Source organism: Scomber japonicus, chromosome 13 (assembly GCF_027409825.1).
Source record: "Scomber japonicus isolate fScoJap1 chromosome 13, fScoJap1.pri, whole genome shotgun sequence".
Lineage (NCBI taxonomy): Eukaryota > Metazoa > Chordata > Actinopteri > Scombriformes > Scombridae > Scomber > Scomber japonicus.
This window is the reverse complement of record NC_070590.1, coordinates 16,393,379-16,420,842: the sequence shown is the minus strand read 5'-3', so window position 1 is coordinate 16,420,842 and position 27,464 is coordinate 16,393,379. Positions and strand designations below refer to the sequence as shown.

The following is a 27,464-nucleotide window of genomic DNA, read 5'->3' as shown; positions in this document are numbered from 1 at the left end:
TGTACTGAGTCACTGTCTGTGGGGAGATGATGAAGGAGGGGCCAGGTTTGAGTTTATTTTGATACAGGTGATGTATTTACCTTTTCTCTGGCAGAAAATCAATAGCTGGGCCACATCATTTCTAAAAATGTGAATATTGTCTTGAATAAATTGTGCAAGAATTTGAGTTTACATTGCACAGGCTACACTAAGTGAAATGCCTCTTCCACTGTTTAATGACAATAATCCAGCTGTATAATAACGAAGCTGTCTTGTTGTCTGAATCATTAAGACAAGTAACCTATACGCTCTCATATTCCGACGTACCAAAATTTCGAGAATACCGAAACATGGCGTGCCGTGCGTGCGTGGGGGCAACCCCGTCTCAGCCTCCATCTGATGGCAGCATCAGGCAGTCCCGTGAAACATTTGCGTGGGAGTTCCCTTCACCGCCATGTCGGGATAGTGCACATCTCTCTCTCTCTCTCTCTCTCTCTCTCTCTCTCTCTCTCTCTCTCTCTCTCTCTCACTGTGCATCCTCCCCCACAACGGGCTTAGCACAGCAGCAGCAGCAGCTCCCTCCTGCAGCATCCAGCATCCATCCCTGCCTCAGGAGCAGCAGTCCTACCCGGCGCAGCACCGACGCACGGAGGGGGCGCATCATCTAAGTGATGCCACAGCATCAGCCGCATTTTGACAACAAACACTGAGAGTCCATCCTGAAGGAGGGAGAGAAAACGCTTCAGCCTCGAAGACAGCAACTGCCCATGAAGATGTCTAACGCTGACATCGTCTTAAACGCCACCGACAGGATGGTGAAATGTAAGTTAGCCTACATTTTTGCTGTGGATATTATATAACATGTCAAGTGTTTTGCTCCCTCTGGTTTGGCCTTTGTTTTCCTGTCGTGCATTCATGGTGAAGATGCAGCCATCAAGTTGTGTTCATGGTGATCGTGGGGAGCTTTGATGTTGACAAACAATCCGGGTTTCTTTGCTGCACAGCTCACACGTAGATGGGCATAACGCGTTTAGCAGCAGCAACTGTACAAGGAGATATGGGATGTTTTTTTAAACTGCACTAATTTGTTTATGTTTCAGTCTTTGCTGTCAAGATTGGACTGTTTCTTGGCTTTGGCCCGAGAAGGCATGAGAGCAGAGAGGGGGAAAATAGCTGAATTGCTGGGCTTGTGGTAGAAGCTGGGGCAGTGATGCAGCAGGATTTCACAGGCTTTGACAGGGCCAGGGGAAGAGGAAGAGGGCATGAAATTGACATTTAATGTGTTTTTTTCCCTTTCTTTTTATTTTTTGAACCAGCAGTGAGTCATGTTTTAACTTGATAAGAAGCGGTCTATAAGGAATCCCAAAAGCCATATATTCAGTAGATTCACTAGTCTGCTCTGTCAGAGAATTACTGAGGATACAACTTGGATCAATGGAGGATGATGAAGTGCTCACAGTTGTGCCATAACTCATTTAGCCTTGCTCATTTTGAACATGGATCAACTCACAGTCAGCACTGTGCCTGAAATATATTCAGTGTTTTATTGCAATGGCTGAAAAGCTCAGTCAGCATCAACAACTTTGTCCTTTAAGCTGCAGAGTTGTTAAACTGCACACTGACACACACTTCTATCACAATGAATGCAGGCACAACACTATATGTAGAATATGGGCTGTTAGAGTGTAATGAGCTTTATTTAATGGTTATACTCACTGGTCTGGACACTTTAAAAAAGAACAATATCCTCAGAAAATCAGCCAAGTCCTTTCAGTAGCGCCCTGTTTATGTTTTTAATCTCATTTTAATGGTAACAAGTTGATCATCAGAGTGATATATTGGAAAAAGGGTACCATCACTGAGTAAGTTTCAGATCATGAACTCATATTGAAGTTTCACATAAAACAAGCTTACGCATTATACTGCTGCTGACACATTTCATTATATTTGCCCTCTCAGCAACTACAAGAACACTTCAGTTGATTATTTTATTAAAACATGCTTCATTTCATTCTGTATTGCATCTCATTGAGCTGAGCTGTTTGTTCCACAATGGGATAATAACCAACCAAAATCTGAGAATGTACAGTTGTAAGTCAGTCTAAAACAAACCCGTTATTTGTTGTTGTATATTTAAGCAAGAATTCACCATCCAGATTTTAAAAATTGTTTCTCTGGCAAAGCTTTGCCGACAGCCAGACATTGAAACATATGCTGAAAAAAGGTTGTATCAACACTTGCAGCACATCCAAGAATTCTGACTCAGGTTTTTGCTTTTGTAACATGATCATGTAACATTCAGATTTGGCTACAGTTTTGCAATAGTTTCTTGAACCCTTTGTTCCTGTTTGAGAAAAGTTATATATAAATATTTGTTTCAGTTCAGGCATTTACTGGCCTCAGGTTATGTAACTCAGAAACCTTGCTAAATATATTCATCTTTTACTTAGTTGTCTTGATTTTTTTTTTTGCCTAAAAATATGCAATTCGAAGGTAGTTAAATATTTGAAACTTGAACAAGGTAACTCAATATTACTTTTCAATTACCACTCAGCAATGTTGTACACATTCATCATCGTTTCACCAAACCCTCATTTGTCTGTAACTGCTGTCATGCCACAGATTGACATGTATGTTCAAACATATATTCCTTTTGTCACTTTTATCTGTTCTTCTATTCCTGTATTTCACTTTGAAGAAGTAGTACAAGGCAAGTTTCATCCCCAATTCCCAAAAGGCTTGAACATGTAAAGGAAAAAGAAAAAAAGAGATGACAGAAACTGAGTCATGCATCCTTCAGGTGATCAAAGGCAGCTATCAAGGCGCTGGTGATTTTGATGACTTGAGACTGACTTTTCTCATAGTTCTTGTACAGTATTTGGTGCATGTAGCAAACTGCTGATACTACAAGCTACTCTAAGTTATTTTTATCCCTACATTTCTAACTGAAACTGCAGCAAATTTCTCACCTGGTCTCTTTTCTCTTAGACATTTTAACCTGACAGAACATACCTAAAGAAATACAATAACTGCTGGTCCCTGCAGTTTGTTTTCCACAGCACTGTCACTACTGTGCTGTGGGCATCAAGAGGCAGATTCAGGTCAGTTATTTCAGGGATGAGGCCTTTGTTACACCTGTGCTCTACCGTACCTTATTACAATGCATAGCACCTTAGGATAAACATTGCTTCATATTTTTGAAACTACTACTTAAAATATTGTCTTTGACATTAAGAATATTTGCCCTCATTTCACAGTCAGAGTCTGTCAGGGATTTTCAGACTCCTGTTATTCTGAAAAAAGATGCATTATGTAAATCTGTAATAGTTTTATGTATTGTTTGAAGTTATAAAAACAGTATATTTGAATAAATACATATGCAACAATATGAGAGGCATTGTACTGAGATATAATATGTCTTGACTTATAACAAGCTCAAACATTCACTCCAGCTTTCACTCGCAAACATGCAACTTGGTTCCAGCAACACTTATTGACATTAATTATTTATTAATGGTTATGACACAGCAATAGTTGGGCTTTGGCAGAATAGCTCTGCTTTCATCTACCCATTCAACAATAGTTAGGAAGTCTATAATCCCTCAAACATCACATAAAGCAGATTGTAGCAGGGGTGCTGTGGAGGGTGTAGATGAAGCCTCTCATGCATTATGTTAAAATCTTAACACTTAAACTCACACGGTTAGTTAATCCAGTTCGTAGACCATAGATAATAATGGACATAGCCACCTTGACATCACCCCTTAAACTGTGAACTCTTTAATTGTGACTGCCGCCAATCTTGAATTTTAAGAGCCAGAAGTAACCACATTTGGATGAGAGGGTGGAGCTGACCCTATTGCTAGCTGCTAGCTTGGTTAGCACAGTGATAAAACTGTGATAATGTTAATGCTAATTGGCAAACAAATGCTGAACAAGACTTTTTCAGGCAACCAAAATATTATAATAAACTTTCATTAACTGAAAACACACTAGAATATCTAAGGTTATGGCTATGCTTCTGCTGAATCTGGGGTTTCACAATGGTTATGTCACCTAAACAATGTTGTTGTCATGGTTGGGACTTGCCTGTGACGGCAACTACCTGTCACTCAAGCACTCAAATAATTATGCTTAATGAAATTTAGATAGGTGAGTTATATAAAAAAATCATCCCCCCATACAGTTGTCATGAATGGCAAATGACAGAGACCAAAACTGTTTTTGGTGTAAACATGGTTATTTTTGATGTAAGTTATGCATTTTAATATGGGGATCTATGGGGATTGATTTGCTTTATGAACCAACCTCAAGTGGCCATTCAAGGAACTTCAGTTCTTGGCACCTCCGTGATGGCTTCATTTTTTAGCCAGTAGGTTCCCACTTGGTCCAGATGAAGCCATCAGCGTTTCCTGACTGAACCCAGGGTTGCTCATTAGTACACAATATTTTTTCAAGCTTGCAGATTGGAGAAACCGTAAATTATGTCTGGACATCATCCTGAGACTCCTCTATTCAGTATAGAAAATTTGACATGTCTACCATATGAACATTTCCAACAGCATCTATGTGAACCTCCAATGCAAATTGCAGGTTTTCCGTGGTGGCACTGGCTGTACTCCAACTGCTGTTGCTCGGCAACATACAGTATTTCATAGTTCAACTCTGCTTGGGTGCTGTGCAGAAGTCAGCTTTTCATCTCCCCACCATACATGTATATATAACTGTGCTTGTCTGTGCGTTTGTGTCAGTGAAAAGGTGAAATGGATTGTTAAAGATAATTTGTGAAGTATTTGGGTTACTTTTTAAACAGTTCTTTGTTATTAGTGAGTTTAATCCTTTGTTGCTTCATTCTGGGTTAAAAAAAAAAAAAGCTAAGTGTAATGTCCTTTTCAAAACATCTGCTTATGGCTCCATTTCAGTTCATTCTTCCACTAAAAGGTGCAATCAATCTGTATTGTGTGCTCAAGACCAGTTACAGTGTTATTTGGGTTTCTGTATCACATTTACCTTTTAGTAAGTGGCAAAAACTTCTGACAGTTTTAGGATACTTTTCAGTTTGTGTTGTTCTAGGACTCATTTAGTTGCATCATCATGTAATTAGGCTGTCACTGCACTGTTTGTGTTAAAAGAATCCGAGAAATCACATTGCAAATTTATCAGTGCTCAATGACAATAACTAAACTGAAACTTGAGAAAACTTGAGCGGTGACTGTGCAGAGTTTGTGCTAGCTGCTAATGTGTTAAAGCACACATCACCATCACAGATACACACTGCGCACTGTGAAAAATGTTGACTCCTCTACTAAGAACACTTGCTGGGGCTCGCCTCATTGTCCCAGGAGCAGCAACTTTGAGATTTCTCCAGTCAAGCATTTATTATTAAAAAGTATGTTGATCATGTTCAGTTTAAGCCTGAGCTTTGATACTCTTTCCTTTGTATCCTCCTCGTTTGGCCCTGCTTCAAGTGCCCCTGTTTATTATACACTGCACAAATCTGGCAAACATACCTTCACTCCTGAAAATACTACGGTTTGTGTGTTGCGTATATTTTTGTAACTGTGTCAACCATGTTTTCTAAGAATTTTTGTTTTGAGTTCATGTTTATCTGACTTCTTTTTCCTTTCATCTGAATTATTTACAGCTCATGACACATAGAAGGAGTTTTCTGTATTAAGCCAGATGATCTATAGATTAACATCAATACATGGATCCTGAAAGCACACAGAGATCACATGGAGCACACAGAGATCAGCGCCAGATCTAATAAATAACCTTAGCTGCCACTGTAGTAATGATCTGTGGTTGGATTTCACAGTTTCACAGGCAGTCTGTCGGGTAGGTGACTGGTACATTTTAATGACCACAAGCTCCAGCAATCCAGAGAGAGTGCTGGATGGCTAGAGCACTTAGATATTAGCTGTGTTTTATCCAGCACTCAGAAAAATACTTACCAAGTAACCACACATCTGTACTGCAATGACTGTTATTAACTGACAGGTTTTTTGTGTTAATCTATTCCAGCTGATCTTTGCCTGCTGACATTTACACATAAACTATAGCTTATAATGTCATATTAGCAGGAAGATGCTTTTTTCTGCCCTATTCTTTGCTACAAATTAATGCTACATTCGGTATAATTTAGATCTAATAATACACACTGAAACTGATCTGCATCTCTGACCCAGCCTTTGAAAAAAAAAAACCTCAAAAGATTTGTAAATATAAACATCTGTGAAGCATAACGGTGTCTGACATGCTTCTAAATGGTTTAATATAATTCTGTGTACTGTTTAATTTGAATCAGTGGGTGCCTTCTACCACTTTATTGTCCCCCTGCATATTAAGGCCAAAGCTATGTTTGTATCAATGGTTTTCATGCCAAAGATGCACATATCATGTAAGTCAACAAAGATGGATGCAGCAGTATAACAATAATGCTTTCAGGCGAAACATAGATGAGGTTTTCTCAAATAGGATTTCTACATGAATTCCTTGATGGTCTTCTCGCTGTATCATTCTTGCCACTATTCTCTCACAATAGAGGTATTCACAGTAGTTACTTTGAGGCCCCCTCTGCTTAAATCACCATGTCTCTTTGCTCTGTCCTCAGCTGTCCCCTTCCCCTTGAGCCACCGCCTTACAATGAAGGAAGTGTTTGACTGTGAAGGGAAACCTCGTGTGGATCTCCTGAAGGCCCACCTAACCAAGGAGGGCCGCGTAGAGGAAGCTGTAGCACTTCGAATCGTCAGTGAGGGAGCAGCTATCCTACGTCAGGAGAAAACCATACTGGACATCGAGGCGCCAGTCACAGGTATGCCACACCTGGAGTACGATACACCTTGGTATGATATTGAATTATACTGAAAGGTGTTTCTAATATTTTCTCTCCCACAGAAAGCTGAAGTGTCTCATCTATGGATTTGGATATTGTCTTACTTTTGTTTGTTTGTTTTAACTGGATTGCTTGTTTGTACAGTGTAGTTACAGATATGCGTCCGAACCACTTGGCCACTAGGACGCCTTTGATGATATATTTGATACAGAGTAGTTTTTCACATATCTTAAATAAAGTCAGTTCAGGTTGTTGTGCTGAGAGAGTTTCACACCATGACCTAACAGCACATGAGCGCCCGACTATCATGTTACACTGAATCCGGAGACGTAACCACTAAAGTAAAAGATGGGAGAGTACTTGCTCCTCTAGGGTGTCTGATAAAAGTTCAGCTGAAAACAGAGTGCTGCGTTACCAGTTAGGACATTCCAACAGAAAAAGCAATCAAACTGTTTTTGTCATTGAGGCTTGCTTGCATCTTATTCAGTTAAGACAGAGTCAGACTGCACATTTTATTGTTGAACAGATACAGAAAAAGTATGTTTCTGTAGCTGAAGTCAGACCAGTCGTTTGCAGTACGTATTAGCACATAATTATCCCAATGTATTGTCAAGGAAAATCATGTCTTTACTAAACTTCTCTATTTTTTTAAAGCTCAATTTTCAGTGTCAGCATTATCAAAACTTGAAGGAATTGCACCAAATGGGAGACAGATAACATTAGCAAGTATTTGCTAAAGTAAGCTAATGACCCAATATTTTTCTCAGAAGTGGGTGAAAACCAAACACAGCTAAAACAAGAGTGAATATAAGCAATAATATGTCAGAATGTGGGTTTTTCAGCTTGATTTTTTCTAACCCTAAGTGCAACTAAAAATTTAGCTTAGAATCACAATTGAATTGTTTAGCCTGCGAGTAGCCTCATACTGCAAGCAAGCAAAACTTTTATATGGCACATTTCACACATGTACATCAACAGGTGAGTCAGACTCCAACCCAAAGACCACGGGCCGACTACATCACTTGGAATTTAAAAAACATTGTTTCTGTGAACAGGGTATTTAAATTATAAAATAAACCTGATGGTCTGAAACGCAGTTCCCAATTACTCTTTTTTTATTGGAGGTGAGGAAGACTGCGGGAGTTCTTTGGACATGAATATAAAGTGTAACAACCTAAGCACCTCTGGTTGTATCTCTTTTTTCTGAAGTAGCTGCAGTCGATTGAAATGCTTTTTAGGTATACCTGTCATCAGAGTATTACAGTAGTCTAGCAGACTGGAAATAAAATCATGAGTTTCTTTGTGTCCACCTTTGATAAAAATCACTTACCTTTGTGATATTTGGATTAAATTATTTCTGACCTGTGTAACACTTTCCAGAGACAGTTGTGACAATCTATAAGAGATTTTCCATCTGTTAGCTTCTGATCTGATAACCAGGAGTTCTGTCTTGTCACTTTTATAAGTTTCATTCTGATAGCATGTCAACAGGGCACATGTGGGACAGGGAAATATATAGTTGCACATCATCAGCATAATTATGGTAATGCACATTGTGTTTCTTGATCAGCTGATAATGTAAGACTAATGTAACATTTAAATATGCATGTTTATGCTCCTATTGTTACAAAATTGACTGTGTTTCCATGTAACTAAGCAGGATAGTTGAACCCTGCTTGAGTAACATATTAGCATATATAGCATATATAACATATTAAAATTTTTTTGTTTAGAAATAGTCTAGATGAGAAGATGATAATAGTAGGAACAGACACATGAGAATTAAGAGTTAGTGAGCAGATGTGGACTGATGTACTGTTAAAATAAACACCTGACCGAAGCACAAACTGAGATGAAACACAGGTAACCAAGGCATCTACAGGAATCTGAATTCTTAGAGCAGAAAACTGTCACTTTCTGGAATAATCCTCATTATTTTGAGTAAAATTGTTGTGCAATACTTCAGGAACACTGTATCTATCTTTTTATGTCTTCACCAAAGACCAAATCACTGTTAGGGCTTTTTGAGTAGTATACTGTAGAGTACTGCATTGATTTTACTTTGATTTGGTTTATTCTTCACTCCTTGCACAAAATCAACTACTTTCTGGCTCAATATAATTTTAAAATGTTTTTTTAAGTTACAGAAAGGGTGTAACATTTTTATTTAAACCAGCAACGTAAATATAAGTAAAGGGCATCAAGAGAAAAAGGAAAAAAATCTGAAATGCTAAAATCTTGTGGTATCTGCATGTCAGCAGATAACATTGTTTTTACCCGTCAGTCTTTCCCTCTGATCAACCTGCAGTGTGTCCTAGTTATGTTCTAAACTGAACATGCCTGAACCAGACACTAAAGTATTTTTATCCTGTCCTGTGTATTCAAACATAGTTTCCCACCAAGATTAATAATCAAGAGACTTTTTTTCTCCCTCAGGCTCACTTTATTGAACTGAATAGAATATATTTAGTAAATTACTGTTTAATACATAAACGTATGAATTCAGATGAAAATAAACTAAAAGGTGATGGTAGGGCTCAACTACAGCTGCAACTATTGGTCATTTATAGTTGATCATCAGAAAATTAATTGGCATCTATTTTGATTATAAATGTCACTTTTTCAAGCTTTTCATTTTTGGCAGTTCATTGAATATCTGTACTTATAGTATAGTCTTTGTGACCTTTACATTACATGTCATTCACACACATTCATACACTGATGGCAGGGTGTCAACCTGCTCATCAGGGGGAATTTAACCATTCATTGACATTCATACACCGTTGGCATGGGAACTGTTTGGGGTTTTGGGGTTGCCAACTGGAGCCGGGAATCGAACCACCAATCTTCCAATTGTAGGACGACCGCTCTACCTCCTGAGCCACATTCAAAGAAAGAAAGACAAGTAAATTGAAGACATCACTGTGGCCTCTGAGACATTCTGAGTGCAATTTTTTCAGTACTTTCAGTATTTCATAGAGTAAACAGTAAATTGACTAATTGAGAAAATGGATTAATGCAACATATATAAAATAAAGAAGAAAAAACAATAATCACAATTTTTGGTAATGAGTAAAATACTTCTCTATTAAAAACTGTCAAACACTGAAAGTTGGTATCAAATGCCTGGTCAGACTAATTCTTTTATCAGATATTTTCAGATTTGAATCAAGATTTTGCCAATTTAAAACTATTTTATCAAGTACTGTTATGGCTGCTTTTGTGTCAACAACATCTAGGCCAAAGTGAAAACCTTTGCTTCTTTTGTTAAATGAATAAGGTTGTTTTTGAAAACCAAATTCATATTTCTCAAAACTATGGTATTGAAAATGTTGTCAATTTGCTATTGGTATTGAAATCAGGTATCAAAAGATAGGTATTAGACGAAATGGCATCTATACCGAACAAAAGAGTGGGCTATGTGTGGAGCAGTTCAGTTTGAGTCCTTAAAAAGAAGCATCTGTTCAAATCAAAGTGACAATTTTGTTTTGCTTTTCACATATTTGTGAAATCCTACAAATCTTCTGCCCCATTTGATTTTTATGGATGATTCATAAGGCTACCCATGTGACCTGTTTACTTTAGCATGTCATTCAGCTTCACCTTCACCCAATTTTCTTCCTCAAAAGCAAGCGCAGTGTTTAACAGAAACAAAGGTGGCAAATGGATAAAAGGCACATTGACTTCAGGAGAAGTCCCAGGCTTCTTGTCTTGACTTGTGTAAGGAAAATGGAGGCTTTATGTATCAAGCATGAAATATGGATGATGAGCTGAGTATTGTGTACGGGCATTCGTGAGCATGGAGGTCTGTTTTGTATCTTCGTGAGCTTGAGCTGTGTTTTAATGTCTCTGCAGCTGTGTGTTTGTGTATGCATTCATATATTATGAGGCATTTATGCACTCGCAAATCTTAACTTGCATGGATGTGTTACATGGTTGTTGGTGTGTGCGTGCGCATGTTATGTGCGCGCGTGTGTTAGATTGCTTTAGTCACACAAGCAGTCTCCCACTCACATTGCTCTAAGCTTTGAGTGGGCGAAGGCCACTGTGGAGCTGATATAGGGGAGACAGAAAAGGGAGAAGAGATGGAGGGTGAGTAGGAGAGGAGACAGAGAGAGATGATAATGAAAAATTGAAGGCAGTGAGGAAATGAGATGTAGGTTTGCACTCCAGTGCCATACTGTTCAATACGAAAAAGTATGCATCTCCCCAGGGGTTTGCGCTTTTTCAAGCTCTTTGAGGTGAGTGTCTCATTTCTCTGTGTAGGAAAGAGGCCTTTCAGCCAAAGACCACAGAAATATCTCAGTATGATCACGACTTGAGGACAGGAGGAACCATCACACTATTATACTATTATATTCTCGAATCACTCGTTAAAGTTCTCAAAATACTTTCAATATTATTTAGTTTCTTTAATATTTGCAGTATGGCTTTAACTGTAGATAAAACATGTATTCTTCCTTTGGAAAAATACAAATTATTTTCATCACTTACAGCCTCTTCTTCCACTCAGCTGACAATATAAGTCAGTCCATCTCCCCAAACCACTGGTTTATACTTTATGTGTCTTGTAGACATTTGAGAAGGTCTACAGCGGCCAAAGATATTGAAGAACATATATATAATGAAGAACATGTTTTCTTTGTTGGGAGAGGGTTAGCCTTTTGCATACAATAAACCAGAGTGATAATGAAGAAAAGTATAAAGGCAAATGACAGCAAAGTGTCATTTGTTTAATTTTCCAATATGATCTGTTTTCTCTGTTTTTCATATTCCTACCTATTATTACTTATGACTATGTTTACAGTTACATAACATCTACAGTCATTTTACTGTATATTATGCTTTAATAAAGAAGAGCCAATTCTAAGTTTACTGCTTTAATATCTTAACAGTAACAGCAACAATTACAACAAACATAATTCATCACCTTTATCAAATACAAATGATTGAGTCTGTTGAGGTCCATAAATTAAGACAAACTGTAGCATCTCCACAGTTTCATGCCTGTTTGCCCTCCTGTTTGTCTATTTATAAAGCTAACCTGTGAGCGAAGAAGAAGAAAAAGAAGGTATACTCTGGTGTCTCTGTACTGCATGAGATCCTGCCAGAATCTTCTCTACTATCTCTCTTGTTTTCTGTCTTCGAACCTCGAGAACCAATAAAAGAGAGAAGTGGATTTCCTGTTCTCTATACAAATGAAGGTGTTTCCACATCTACATGAACTCAGACACCAGCACTGCAGCTTGTGTGAGCAGTTGTCCGAGATTTTTTTTTTTTTTTTTGGAGGAAAAACATTCTTGATTTTTAGCATCATGACAATACATTTACAACTGTATCCAATTATTTTTCAGCAGGTTTCAGAAACCTACAACGTCAACAGTTGCTTCCCTGAACTAAATTCAAGAAATATGGCCAAATGATAATGTAGACCTGTGCTATGAACATGAAGTCTGTGCATTTGTTCTCTATCACACATGCAAAACAACATGGATGTGCACACGTACACACAAAACACAAAGATGCAGAGGCACATATTCAAAGAGTTTCTTTGATTCTGTAAGGTTTTCTGTCCTTTGGTTGTTTTCCAGTGTGTGGGGACATCCATGGGCAATTCTTTGATCTTATGAAGCTGTTTGAAGTTGGAGGATCACCAGCCACAACGCGGTACCTGTTCCTCGGGGACTACGTTGACCGTGGCTACTTCAGTATTGAGGTAAACCCATCATAATATCACGTTCATATACATTGATGCTTGTAACTTTTTGGTTGGAATAACACTTTCTTTACATACTTGTCTCAACAGTGTGTTTTATACCTGTGGTCGCTGAAAATCCTCTATCCAAAGACACTATTTTTACTTCGTGGAAATCATGAATGTAGACATTTGACAGAATATTTCACCTTCAAACAGGAATGTGAGTATCTTTCAGTGTTAACCATATTGTTTTTGCTGTTTTTTTCCTCTCTGTCTTGCTAATGTCATGTGTTGCCTGGAGCGCCTTTGCTGGAGATTATAAGTAATGCACCTGTCCGTCAAGACTGTCAAATCAATTCTGAAGGACAGCACAAATATGGGGGTTGCAGTTGTCTGTAAACAACTGAAATATAATGAACTGATAGTAAAGTACATGCATGTATGGTATTCATACAAATGCACACAAATGTATTTTTGTATCATAATGTCAATATAACATATAAGAATGATATAAAAGCTTTTGTTATAAATATGACTTCATATGTGTGTGCAAAATAAACTATTTGTTTTATTTAATATATTACTTTATTTCAGATATATATTAAATTGTACATGCATGCTTACTTAACACATAACAATTTTTTCAATATTTTTTCATATACATATCATGCTAGGACCAACAATACTGATGTGACTGATTATATTTCTGTCTTCTGTCAGGTAAAATCAAGTACTCAGAGCAGGTGTATGACTCATGTATGGATGCATTTGACTGCCTTCCCCTGGCTGCGCTCATGAACCAACAGTTTCTGTGTGTCCACGGTGGACTCTCACCTGAAATACACACCTTAGACGACATTAAAAAGGTAACAACCCTCTGCAGTAACAGATTTCACATTGATTGTTTTTGTACATAGTAACAACCAACAAGTTACATTTCTGCGTCTTCATTTGCAGTTGGATCGATTCAAGGAGCCGCCAGCTTTTGGGCCCATGTGTGACCTGCTGTGGTCTGATCCTTTAGAGGACTTTGGCAATGAGAAAACCCAGGAATATTTCAGCCACAACACAGTGCGAGGCTGCTCCTACTTCTACAGGTGATCTGTCTCTTTTCCCTGAATTATTCTGGATTATAATAATTTGAATACTGCTGTCTCACTCATACTCAGATTATTAAAATCCAGATTAAGTAAAATATGCAATACAGAAACATTGTGTTTATGCATTTTGCATTGTGAGCAATCTCCTATAACAAGTACATATCTGATTTCATTAGTTTGACCCATATTGCATTGTTGTAGGTCTTCAATTACAGTTACAGGTGCAGTGTGGAGTTTTAAATGCAATGCCTCTCACTCCAAATGCATTGTGTGTATCCTTGTGGTCTAACAAAGATATTAAGTTCAGTACTTTCCTCATAAAAGTTCCCAGTTTAGTCTTGCTAATGTTAATTTGACCACTGAAGTGAAGTTCAATTCGATATATTTTATAACATGCAAATGTAAATCCTCAACACTTCCTACTGGAGTGACGAATAACAACACTCTGATGCAAATACACTGAAATGCAGTTTAGTGGAAATCTTATGCACATATCACAAACCTAAAGGCACACCTTGTAATCTCAGTTGAGACCAAAAACAAAATATTATAGATTTTAGAATTAACCAAGAGGGCTTTAAAAACATTCAAGTGAAGTTGGTTGATTGCAGTACGTACGACAGCAGAGGATGCATCAAGGGTCAACAGCACAAATTACTTCATGTAATATTTCAAGTGTTCTGAAACCTAGCAACAGAACTTGTAATAGCAAAAATAGATGTTGAGATTAGTAAACATTATTAGATGTCCTACAGTTATTGCTACTTGAGCAAAACTCAAAAAGACCAGAACAAACAACATAAGCCCTATGACAGTAGTAACATCGGAGGAAGACTGTAATTAAGGATATTGAGTGATTTGCTAAAGGAAAAAAACTAAAGAATGAAAAGGTCTTGTGGTTAAGAACTGTTTCTCTTAAGTGGTATTTTTGTTTACTTTAAGAACAGATTTTTACAGACATAGTATTATCTGGGTGAAACTGGAGTCAAATAAAAATAGAAAGAGGAAGGAGAATGAAATGTAAAACATAATGGCGATGCAAATTGGGAATCACATTGTGATGCAATTATTAAATCTCTGTGGCAGAGCTTGTAAAAGGGGACGGAGTGAGCACTCTCCTAATATTGTTGTGAGAAGGAACAGAGCTGTGGAAGTAGATGGTGAGGAAAAGAGATTAGGTGACAGTTACCCTAATACAGACCCCCCATGTGGGAGCCTATAAAGTAAAGTCAGGATGATGTATTCCTCTGCAGAAGAGGAAATGACATCCTGTACAGTGCATGCAGAATTATTGTAGTTCAGATTCACAAGTGTCAGGGGTTCCATTTGCTTAAAATGAAAAAGTCCCACCAAAGTGCAAAAGTTTCAGTTGCAAACTATATTTCCACATGGGCAAGCTCACCCTGTTACTTTGAGACCAAACTCTATTAACTTCAACTGCATCACTGCTAACTTTTTACCAAAGCATGGCAGGTTTTCAGATTTTTGAATATATAAGCGCACATCAGCTTCAGTAAGAGTCCACTTTTAGAGAGGTGAAGAGATCCCGATCCCTTGAGATCCCTAACACTAACACCAACCCTAATCCTAACCCTACTTCAAGCAAGGTCTACCTGAAAACTGTTTCTTGTTGGAGAGCTCAAGGCCACTGAAACTACTTTGCAACAAAAAAAACAAAAAATGCTAATTTTGATGGATTGTCTTTATCAAGCAAGTTTCAAGAAACCAGAAGTTGATTTTATTACCACCCTGAGATAAACTGGAACCAGTGGTTGTGGAAATGTATCAACCTAAAAACTTACAGTATAGGGAAATGTTATTTAAACAATGAAACTAACTGCATAACTACACACGACACATGATCGACAGTGATGACGAGATTCATGCTGCGTTGGATGAGTTTACCAGTACCAATGGAGAGTATCTGATAGAGCAAACAGCAGCAGGTTGATGGGTCTTAACCTCCTCTCTCACCTGCTGTTAAATGGTCTCTGATATGAAGCCATCTATTCACAGAGAGAGAGAGGAGGGGGGGGGGGGTGAGAGAGGAGCTTACTGAGGATTATTTGGTAGATGTGTGGAGGATGCTGCTATAATAGTCATTTATCTCCCCATGGCTTTTCTCTGTCTTCACTCTCAAACGTACCTCTCCATCATTACGAGTCTTGCCAACAGTATGTACACAGCGCAGAGAACCACGCTCTCCTGGGGTTGCTGGGAGATGCAAGAAAATCTGAAATAGAAGTAGATATAACACTTTGAGAAAATCAAATACAGTGCATTGTAGTTATTTCATTTCAAGCTGCATACTGTCAGTGTTGTTATACATGAACTGTCAACTGCTAAACATGCATCCATTAAAATCAATACTATACATGTTTCACAATTGCATGTTTCTCAGATTTAAATAGTTGTAGAAACAAAAATATAATACTTACAGAGGAGGTTTGTAAATGTCAAGCATGCCTGATTTTAGTATTACTATGACATTAAATTTCTTGGGGGGGGGCAACATTGTTTAGCAAACACAATGAGTATTTTAAAGAGGCCTTTTTGCTTTTGCCTATTAACCATCACATTGTAATGCTTTAACCACTTAACGCACGCTGTTCCGTCTACGGAAAGGGACGGATGTTAGGAGGTAGCCACAAGTTCTTCTGGATGTTTTAAACACCAACCCTTAAACATATATATTCATGCCGTACATCGTTGGAAAGCTTAGATTGTCCTGATTCATTCAAGACCACTTACGACTTATATGGTTGCTCACAGCCGTAATAGTATTAGCGATTAGCTCGGCTAGCCCCTGAGCTAAGTAAGAAAAGCTATAATCTCTACATACCTTCAAAGTCTTCCCTTTATCCACAACGTTCATATTATGACACAGCACTTTCTGTACAGCTCGCCAAATATCCATTCTTGTGAAATATGAAATCCGTTTCCATAAAACCGAAATATTTTCCTCAATATGTCCATGTATTTAGTCCAACACGTAACGTAATAACACAAATAACAAACCATATACGGTCCGTTTACGTCATTTCCTGACCTGCGCGTCCATCTCAGAGTACACGTGACTAGACATGTGACCGACAACAATGACGACATGGCTTTGATTGACTGCTGTTCTAGCCTATGGAAATATTCGGTGAAATGAAGTTGATAACCTTTTAGCCAATAGTCCGAGGTTTCCAACGGTGTATGACACTAAGCTATTAAGTTTGGCTGTCCATAAACAAACTCCAAGAGTTGAACCATATATCATTACGCACTCGGCATTTTGGTACACGGTTGGTTCTTCTTCGACTTAACATATGACTTATACCAAAATAAACAGATAGATAGATAGATATGGCCAAACAAAAAAATGTGGTTATATGTAATAATAATAATAATAATAATATTAATAATAATAATAATAATATGGCGTCAGCTTTCATTAGAGACCAAGATTTTGATTGTAGGCAAAGGGGATGTGAAGTTATAGGTGTTTGATTGTGGTTATACAGCTTTGGTAACCAAGTGTCCATTTGGAGTCTCCAAAAAGGACCTGAGGAAAACGCATGGACATACCTGTTGAAAAATAACTCTGAAAAATTCATCTTTTGGTCTTTTGACTCCAAATTTGGACTACATGAAGCCAAGACATGTGGCTGTGGCCTCATTGTGTCTATATCCTGCTGAGAGGTCCCTGAATGTCTGTACACATGTCATTGTAAAGGCAAACCTATGGGCGAGTAAACAACCCCATCATTGTAACCTCTGCCACTCTTTGTCAGTAAGTCACAGAATCACACAGACACTTTTACAAGAATCCTGAGAGTGTTTCCTTTCCAATGATACCAGACACATCTCTGAGTCTCAAACTATGTGGGATCTGTGCTGCTCACAACTTGGGCATGTCGTTTAGGCTAACAGCATAAAAAACAGGGGCGTGTGTTAAGTGGTTAACATATTCTTTGTTAAGGGTTTATGTTAAGTCTATTGTAACATTGGCTACACTATATGTTAAGTCATATTTTGTTTTTAACAAAATAACTCTTTGTGAGTGGGTCTATAACATTTTAATTTTGCTTGGCTGCACACTGCCATGTCTTATAGTTATATGTCCTACAACAGATGGATTTTCTTAAAGGGTGGGGGGGGGGGGGGGACCCTCTCACTTTCATACTTGCAACACACCACTTCCATCTCTCTCGGACTCTTCTCGCTCATACTTAGTTGTCAGATTTCACGCTCTCCCTCAGTCGCAGGCTCACCGACACATAATTGTGTGTTTTCGCGAAGGGGAGCGAAGGAATGCGAGCTGCAGGCAAGCAGTGTGTGTGTGTGTGTGTGTGTGTGTGTGTGTGTGTGTGTGTGTGTGTGTGTGTGTACACTGTTTTCTCAGAGTAATCAATAGATACCGTTGGAGTGAACAAAAAATAAACAGACACGTAGTTTATATTGGGAAATGTTTTTGTATGTCGTTACATGACATTTGTGTACCAGGTGTAAGATTGTAAAGCTAAAATACTTCTTTGTAGCCATGATTAACATCATTTTTAAGAAAAGTGTGATGCAAAAATTGCCCTTATTTCTAAGTTAGAAATGAATTGTGTTTTTAATAGAAACTGTTATATAAGACTGGCACTTTGCAGTTGTATCATGGTGCACTGTCAGCCATAGTGAAAAGAGTTACAGCACATTCATGTTAGTGTGTAACAGAACTATTCGTGTAATTTATATATTGGCCACCAAGGGAGTATTAGCCATGTGACCTAGATATATGAGGATGGCACAGTTTCGCCAGGTGCTCAGGGCATTGCAGTCTCCTTGTTTTTCTTCTGGCACAAACCTTTGAACATGTAAATATTTTAAACACTTCTAAAAGTTTGATGGGTCTGTGGATGCCAGTGACTGTAAGGAAAGTGCAGGAAGAGATTATTGTTGCTGGGGAGGATGTACTGGTTGTTGTTGTACTGTAGGTATGGAAAGAAGAAGAAGTGGCTTGTGCTGAACAAAATTAATCGATTATTCAGTCAACTGAGAGAAAATTAATCAGTGGTACTGACAAGTGATTAGTCATTTCAGTCAGTTTATCACATTTGCAGCTTTTCTGTAGTTTATCACTGTTTATCACCTTGGGCTATTGGAAATTGTGAATGACATTTTCACTATTTTCTGACATTCTTTATTCACTTAAAGCATAATATATCATTCAAACTAATAATTGGCAGATTATTTGATAACAAAAATCATTGTTTGTTGCAGCCTTGGGAGTGACATTTTAATTGGATTTCATCAAACACAGCAGATCCTGGTAATAATTGGTCATATAGGTTTACACAGTCTTGCAATCTGTGCCTGATTTACTGTGTATGTCTGGTTTCCACTGTCAATCATTGACTGTATATAAATATGGACTCCACTCCTTCCTACCACTATGTTAAAGTAAAGCCAAAATATCTCCTGACCATGACTCTACTCTGCCTCTGATTGGCTAGTATTGGTTGCCTTTGTTGTTTGGGTTGGTTAGGATTAAATATCAGGGTAAGAGTAAGACAGATCATGATTTTGTCAAAATACCACTTGCTTGTGTGACGTTTGAAGTCAGTCTGCTTGGTAGAGTCGGGCGGTCGGATGACACCCTGTGGGACACGCCCCCCAGCTTGATGGAGGTTTGAGAGCTGCTGTAACAGCTGTCAATCAACTGCATTTCACAATGTGGAATAACTTTGATTAGCTGATTGACACTAATACAGCTTTTACATCTAAATCACAACATTTGGACCCAACACAGTGAAGTCAATGATGTCAACACCTAATTTACACCTTACATTTGGCATTTTGGCTAATGCTTTACCCAGAACTTTATAGGATGCACAGCCACTCATATGACGCATTCACTTGACTTCTGGCAGTTCAGCAATTTTTATGTCAAGAATTATAAAAAATCATTACAGAAGAAATGAGTTACAAAGATGGTCAACATGGAACAAATCAGATCACAAGTAAACCTTTTCCAAATTTCCTGAAGAGTTTAATCCAACTATCAAAACAAAATGTGTAAACAGGTCAGTGCCCACGACTGATGGAGTTAATGAATTTAGCAGTTGGTAAAAATAAAGGAATCACAAAGGATTTTTCAGGATTCATGGCTGGTAGGAAAGCTAATCAAATTGAAATCTATCATCTTTTTTCTAACCCAGGAGACACAGTTTAAGGGTAAGATGCAGTCTCTGAATGATATAACATAACCTTCTAGGTATTACATAACAACAGTGGTGAGAGCTGCTAAATGGTAGGCTACATTCACACTGCAGCTGGAAGTGTCCCAGTTCTGATTATTGGTCCCTCCTTGTGACACAGGTCTGATGTTCTTTGTGCAGTGTGCAGTCTGAGCTTCTCATTTATCCCACTGGAAAAAGATCTACTGTATGGCCATGCAAGTGCAGTCTGAACTAACCCTAGCTGTCATGTTGGGAGTCATGCAGTTTTTATATTATTTCCCCGTGGGACAGCTCACTGTCAATCTGGCCAGAAAAATATGGAGGACAACTTCAGCATGCAACTAGTGGAGATAATTAGCAGCACTAGAGAGATCTTGTATTACAATAATCCATTAGTCTGTGTTTGAAACAAGTAATATCAATAACTTCAGTAGCAGACAGTCAGATGGGATGACACGTTCATTTCGACATACTGATGGAGGTTAGTTCAAACTGATATTGATATGCCTTTATTGATATCTTTTGAAAGTGAATGGTAACAATCAGGCTGAAGCTAAAGGGTCAGAATTGAGCTTATAAGCATGCAGTGTTCGGTATCTGTGTAAGGTAGGTTGATATGGCATGTTGTTGATTTTTTAGGTGTAAAGAAGTCATGGATTGAATTGAAATTCATTTATTCCCAGTTTACCTATTTGTACCCCAAGAAACTGTGGAAAACTATAGGTAAATCATGTAATAAAAGAGATGCATTTTAATTTTAATTTGCACATACCAGGCAAGTTTATTTGACAATATAAAGACGCATAAATAGGATTTTTAAAAGGTTAGATAGAGTAGATAAAACAGATTAAACAAGAGACCACACAGAGACCTAGTTTGTAACGAACCAAAACAATTGCAGCAACACAGGGTGAAATAGATGCTAACACTCAAAGCCCATATTAGTAGAACTGATATTTCACTATTATATCCATAAAAAGCATGCTAGCATTATGTTTATACTACACATCGAAAATACACCTCTGGCTTGATGTGCACCTTTGTAGTACCAAATGACCAATGAATGGGGCTGTGACATTTCAGTCAGCAGCAGAAAGGAACGAAGGTGCAATATTCCTCCCAAAAGTTGTCCTGAGACAACATAGGCAGACTATTAGGAGTGCTTGCTTATAAAAAGCAGCATGTTTGCTGGATATTTGATCAAAATAATGGATGGAGCATGGATGTACAGTATGTTGCAGCTTACATTGTGATTGTCTGGCTAGCTCTTTTTTGCTCCCTCTCAGGCACGTTTCCTGTCAGCTGCTACTTACTGAGCTAGTTGGTTTTGTACTGCAACAGGTAGCAGTTGGGTTGGTTTTTCATGTACTTGCATCATCTTCAGCAAAGTTGTATTTATAAATGCATTCATGAGTGATAAATCTTTGTTGTTTCATGTGCTATATGAAATTAATGATGACATTCTGTTGTGTGGGCTGGAAAAACAAATTTTGTCAATTTATGATAAGATTGTATGCTTAATTGAGTTGATTGTTAAGCTGATGCTCGCTCTGCACTTTACAGTTTACTGTATTTAAAGCATGACATTTTTTTAACCCAATTTTTATTTTATCTTTTACAGTTATCCAGCTGTATGTGAGTTCCTACAGAGCAATAACCTATTATCAATTATCCGGGCGCATGAAGCACAAGATGCCGGGTATGTCATCCCTACAACATGCATTCACATAGAAGGACACACACAAACGAAAATATACTAGATACATATTTACATGTATAGAAACAAGCTCTGCCCATTTCTGTCTTTGTCTGAAGCTACCGGATGTACCGCAAAAGTCAGACCACTGGATTCCCATCCCTTATTACCATCTTCTCAGCACCAAACTACCTGGATGTTTACAACAACAAAGGTCAGAGAATCTCTTTTCTGAATCTCAATTTATTCTCAATTAATTTTGCCTGAATAATATTGAGCTATGTGAAATGAATATATTGGATTAAAATGAGTAACTGTGTACTTGAGAGTGAGGAATATATTATATTTTTTATCTGTTTTTTTGGTTTTTGTCATCATTATTCAATGCAAAATCCTACACACAAAAATCAGTTATTCTCATATATCATATTATGTCTATTGCTTTGTAAAGCAGGCAGGTCTTGAGAGATTAATTTACGGTAACATTTAATGCTAGAACTGTCAACTTGATGTACCTCTGGCCTTTCAACTGCATAGGTTATATTTCATTAAAAACAAATAGGTCATTTGCAATTTAGATCCGACAAAAGGCAGCTCTAACATCTGACAAAATGACTACTATGGGGCTGACTTACTTAATAAAATGGTTTAAACAGCATACACTGTGGCAATGTAGCTGCATTTAACTTGTGAACAGGCATAAGAATGCTTTAGGGAGGCCCTGTTTGTTTGTATGCTCAGATCTGTGTCTTGGTTGCCATGGGCTATGGGAGATGGGGAGCGTGGGAGGGACTGTCGGCATCGCTGACTATCTCCATGTGGCTTTATCCCTCTTGATGTAACAGTGTCAGCAATCTCTGGCCTCAGCTAGGCCATCTAGTGGTTGACTTGTCTAATTTTCTGCTCTGTTTCTGTCCTCGTATACTGCATGTACAGAGGGAGCTGTGTGGAACAACATAAAACTGAGCATCACCACTGAACTTGAATATATTTGAAGAGACCATAGTTGGAATATAATTACGCATATGGCTATAAAAATGCCCTGCAAAGATCCTGCACAGTGTACACCATAAAATAAAATGACAGTCAGTTTGTGTGCTGTGCAGTCTGCCGCTGCTCTGAGTGTTTTCTAGCACGTAAGTATAGGTTCGGATAGAGAGATAGGTCTAACCACATTACAGCCTTTCTTTTTCCCTGGTGAATGTTGATAAAAACTAAATTGAATTGTATTAGATATTGCTTTTATAACATAATTCTTGAATAGGTTATTAACTAAAACTGCTTGGGTCATTCAAATTGTTTGAATGTACAGGAGCTGCACCAGAGACATATTTAAAGGACACGTGTGTAAGATTTAGAGGATCTATCAGCAGAAATTGAATATAATATTCATAAGTATTTATTTATTTAGTATATAATCATCTGAAAATGAAATCCACACTGTGTACTTTGTGATGCTTTCATGAGATGAGCAATAACAAGACAGACTCACTTTGGCTCTCTAGACCTTAAAATCGTTGTGTTTATCAGATACAGCTATGAGACACTGGCTACAGAAATCCAGACTCACTTTTTGTATGTAAACACTCTAGTATAAACGTATAAGGGTACTGTAACTACACCAACAGGATATCAAATTTTAAAGGTTTGAATGGAAAATGTGACTCCACTGTCTCTCTTCTGCTTCCCTAACAGCTGCTGTACTGAAATATGAAAATAATGTCATGAACATCCGGCAGTTCAACTGCTCACCTCACCCCTACTGGCTGCCCAACTTCATGGATGTTTTCACCTGGTCTCTGCCATTTGTTGGAGAAAAAGGTATTTCTACAACAAAGTCTTTTGATACCAGTCAGGTATTATTAATACAACATCACATCCTAATATAATTATCTGTTCTCTATGCTTAACTCTTTCCTATGCTCTGTTTCTTCCCCAGTTACTGAGATGCTGGTCAATGTGCTGAGTATCTGCTCTGATGATGAGCTCATGAATGATGAAGAGGAGATCTTTGATGGTAAGAAGTCTTTTTAGTAACTACTTAATAATTAATCATTTCTATTTAGGATTAGTTTATCGTGGGTTCAGTTCAGTCTGATCAGGGATCGGCACGCTTGAGCTGCTCATTTTCATATCTGAACTATTCAGAATAATGAGTTTGGGACTCCTTTGGCTTTTCATGTGTTTCTACTGAGGCATCACCATTAAATTATGGCTTCAATTCATTGCTGTTACAATGCATGATCTTGATAAGTTAATAGGTGAAGCCCACCTTAGACACTGTCTATTGCATCAGAAAGGCAGATAAACACAGTTTCCTATTCATTACATAGGACTGCGATGACAGATTGTACACTACAGTAAACAGTCATGTAGGCATATAATTACAGAACCAGACCATTTCTTATGCCGCACACAGGCTGATAATAACAGTATCTATTGTACCATGATGACTTTTTTTTCTCCTCCTTTGCAGCCAATGCAGCAGCAGCGCGCAAGGAGGTGATCAAAAACAAGATCCGTGCTATTGGAAAAATGGCCAAAATGTTCTCAGTTCTCAGGTAGACTACAGTACATGTTTGTGTGTGTTAACATATCAATGAGTCCATATTGTCTAATAGTGAGAGTGTATTAGGTGTGCCTGTGGTTAGAGACGGTGTGTGTGAGTGGGTGTGTGTCAGGTATGAATGTGTATAAACTGCTGTCATAGTGGGGGAAGTTTTTTCCAGTTTGATCAGGGTGAAGTGAATTTTTCTGACCTGTTTACCGGTGTCTGTGATTCCTGCAGAGAGGAGAGTGAAAATGTGTTGACGCTTAAGGGTCTGACGCCCACTGGCATGCTGCCAAGCGGGGTTCTCTCTGGGGGTAAACAGACACTGCAGAGTGGTGAGTATAAGCCTCTTCTCTGTCCTTTACTCTCTCTTTTTTTCATCGCCAATATCTATCCTTCCTTTTCTCTTGGTTGTCTCTCAATCCTCTTCTGTATCTTTAACATAGGGCGGCCAGCAAGCTTTTTTTGGAGCCTTTTAGTGGTGCTCTTATCACATTCAGGCTATGGAAGAGGTACCTAAAGTTACTGCTATCTGTCTGCAGTAATACATTTCAGAAACCACAGAATATGGTGTCACATCTGCATCACAATCATCGCTACAGAGAAAATTAAAACTGTGAAAACATTTTAAAATATCTAGTGCAAGACCAGTGCAAACGATTTCTATTCACTCCACTTCAAATCTTTTACAATCTCAACCTAATATTTTTTCCTTCTCAATATATTTCTCTCTCTCTCTCTCTATTTGCATCTATCTGTTGTTTTTCATGTGAATTTTCTAACCACTGACTGACACATTATTCTCTCAGTATTAACGCATGGCGCTGCTCTGAGTTCGGCTCCATTGCCACTGAACATGTATATTTCATCTGGCGTAACGAGAACTGCCTTTTCGCTGGGGCTGCATTTTACATTTGCATGGCTTTATCAGTAACCTGCTCCCCTCCTCCCCCCTCAGCCACCATTGAAGCCATTGAAGCCGTCGAGACACATGATGAGGACGGAGAAGGTAAACCTGTGCTCCCCCCCCCATAACCCCTCCTGACATACTGTCATGGTTTCTTGCCATTGACATGTCCATGCACACAACAGCTCACACAATGAAAACTCCATCAAGCAACATCTCACGGAGAGGTCTGACGCTAGTAAGGCAGGCACTTGACTTTGCAGTACCAATTTTTTATTTTTAATGCATTTTTAATGTTAGAGATGGAATCCATTCAGATGACCATGAGTTAAACCTATTTATTTAGTCATTATTTCCTTTTTGTTCAGGAATTGAGGAGAAGAAACATCTTTCAGCATCATTCAGAGATGGTCAATCTAATAATATTAGTAGTATTTGCTGGGTGGGGGATCTGAGGCACCTGAGATCTGTGGAGACAACGGGTATCTTTTGTATTTTTTAGTGGCAGGTTCTTCATGTGTATCAGTCTACCCCTAGCCCCATCCCCACTCACTGCCCAATTCAATGTAAAGAGACTTAGCATCAACAATGACTGTGGCACACACTGGGAACTGGGTTAAAAGGAGGAAAAGGGTCATATATTTCTAAGGCATCGGGACATGTTCATGATAAATTTAACAACTACAAAGTCAAGTGTTGCCAGAGATGCATGACTAAAAAACCACATTGTATTGGGTTTGGCTTGTAAATGGCCTCATCTGGTTCTAAAAAGCATTGCATGCACACCAACAACAAAGAGACCAGAGCATTAACATGAAATATGCATCTTGAAGCCTCAGTTCCTCGTGATATGTCTAAGGTAACCGTTGCTAACTAACCAAGAAGCTATAAGACATAAACTTACAGCACTAACACAAATATTCAAAAATGTTAAAAAGTATTTCAAGTAACCAGATGGTTAACATTCACACTGATTATTTAGAAATGTATTTTGCCTTTTGTTGGGGTTTTTTTCCAGCTGCACAAAGAAAACTGAAAAGCATATAATGTTAGTATGTAACCCTCAGACCAAAAAATACCATATTTTAAAGGCCAGTCCATACTTTACGTGTAGCTACGAGGGTCTGTGTTGGTTGCGTGACGTAATTGTCGTCTTCTGCCCATGTCCGCGAGGGATCATGCAGCCCCTCTGTGGAAGTTTGCGTAGAGCCCAAAATTTGATCCTGCGGACTTTGTGCATGTGCTACAAAAGCAAACTTTAGGTTACTTGTGTGAACCTGGTTGTATCTACTATATTCATGTTCTTATTAAGATGTTGATTTCTTTTGTAGACTTTTTCTTGTTGTTCATCAACATACAGGAACTCCTGAAAACAGCCCTGAGTAAAATAATTGTTTAAAGTGAAAGTGAGACAATGAAATACAATCTAGCAAGTTCAGTTGGAGTAACATTATTGCTTTTAAAGGAAAACACAGCACCCCAACCCTAACCTGTGGACACCGAATGCGGAAAGTATGAAAAGTCCTTTAAGCGTGACAGTCATAAACTTTGTTTAGTGCACTTATCTATTATTGAAATAAGCTCCTTTGTTCCTAAACAAGACTGACACACAATGTGTTTTTTGGATAAAACACACAACGAATCCCAACTGCATTTGAAATAATTGGGGGAAATCATTTAAGGAATATTCTGAGTTTATACCATTACAAGGTGAGTCTGATCCCTTTATGTGTTTTCTTCCTCATCTCTCCAGCTATCCGCGGGTTCTCCCCCCAGCACAAGATCACCAGCTTTGAGGAGGCGAAAGGCCTTGACCGCATCAATGAACGCATGCCACCTCGCAAAGATGGGGTGAACCACGTGGGTCAGTCCATGGGAAAGATGAATATGTCAGAGGCAAACGGCACGGATGACAACAGCAACATCCAGTGATGTGCTGCCTGAGCCTCAGAGCCATGCTGCTATTGCGCTGTGCAGCAAGACATTGCCAAATCGGAGATTCAGGCCTCAGAACATAGAAATAAAACAGGCCCACAGACAGAACATAAAATCTGCAGCAAATCTAAAATGGGCGAAAAAGGCCATTTATTTCATGACAGTATGTCACCGCACAGATGGGGGAGGGGGGGTTAACAGCAGAGGGCAGGGATAAGGAGAGGCCAGAGGGCTGCAGCTTGACTGAAAGCGTGTGGTTTAAAGTTGTGTCTGCCTGTTGTTCCCTTTCTCAGTTCAATTACAGACTGCATTGACGGGGTTGTGTTGTTCTGCGTGCTGACAGATGTCTGCTCCTTCATTACAGGGCCTGACAGACGACATAATTGCAGTATCCATGCCACACAAATTATTTGACTGTTTTTTAAAGTGTTTATTATGAATCACTCACAAATTCACTTCACGAGGAAAACAATCTTGTTTACCATCATGTTTTGCAAGTATTAACAAGCCACAACACTCTGTGTGAACGCAAAAAGAAAGGAAGCAAAAAT

The 27,464-nt window shown here is 38.4% G+C and overlaps 1 protein-coding gene across 6 annotated transcripts; it reads left to right on the top strand.

Moving 5' to 3' along the window:
• The first annotated feature begins 746 nt into the window (after positions 1-746).
• ppp3ca (protein phosphatase 3, catalytic subunit, alpha isozyme) lies at positions 747-26,922 on the top strand. 6 transcript variants are annotated; one of them, XM_053331415.1, is made up of 15 exons: positions 747-801; positions 6,593-6,793; positions 12,406-12,530; positions 12,621-12,732; positions 13,233-13,378; positions 13,470-13,609; positions 21,446-21,523; positions 21,640-21,734; positions 23,216-23,341; positions 23,460-23,537; positions 24,006-24,081; positions 24,309-24,406; positions 25,030-25,052; positions 26,510-26,516; positions 26,732-26,922. In XM_053331415.1, the coding sequence occupies exons 1-15, from the start codon at positions 747-749 to the stop codon at positions 26,908-26,910; spliced, it is 1,539 nt and encodes a 512-aa protein (XP_053187390.1). In that variant the 3' UTR covers positions 26,911-26,922. The 6 variants fall into 6 exon arrangements, with proteins under 6 accessions (XP_053187390.1, XP_053187388.1, XP_053187387.1 ...); XM_053331413.1 differs by lacking the exon at positions 26,510-26,516 and adding an exon at positions 25,961-25,964 and having other exon boundaries at positions 23,997-24,081; XM_053331412.1 differs by lacking the exon at positions 26,510-26,516 and having other exon boundaries at positions 23,997-24,081; positions 25,030-25,080.
• Positions 26,923-27,464: the final 542 nt, after the last annotated feature.

Excerpts from the sequence above, each read along its gene's own strand:
- ppp3ca (XM_053331412.1), top strand. The coding sequence starts at position 747 with ATGAAGATGTCTAACGCTGACATCGTCTTAAACGCCACCGACAGGATG. Across the intron at positions 12,531-12,620 it reads GTGGCTACTTCAGTATTGAG|TGTGTTTTATACCTGTGGTC; the intron begins GTAAACCCATCA and ends TTGTCTCAACAG. Across the intron at positions 24,082-24,308 it reads AAAATGTTCTCAGTTCTCAG|AGAGGAGAGTGAAAATGTGT; the intron begins GTAGACTACAGT and ends TGATTCCTGCAG.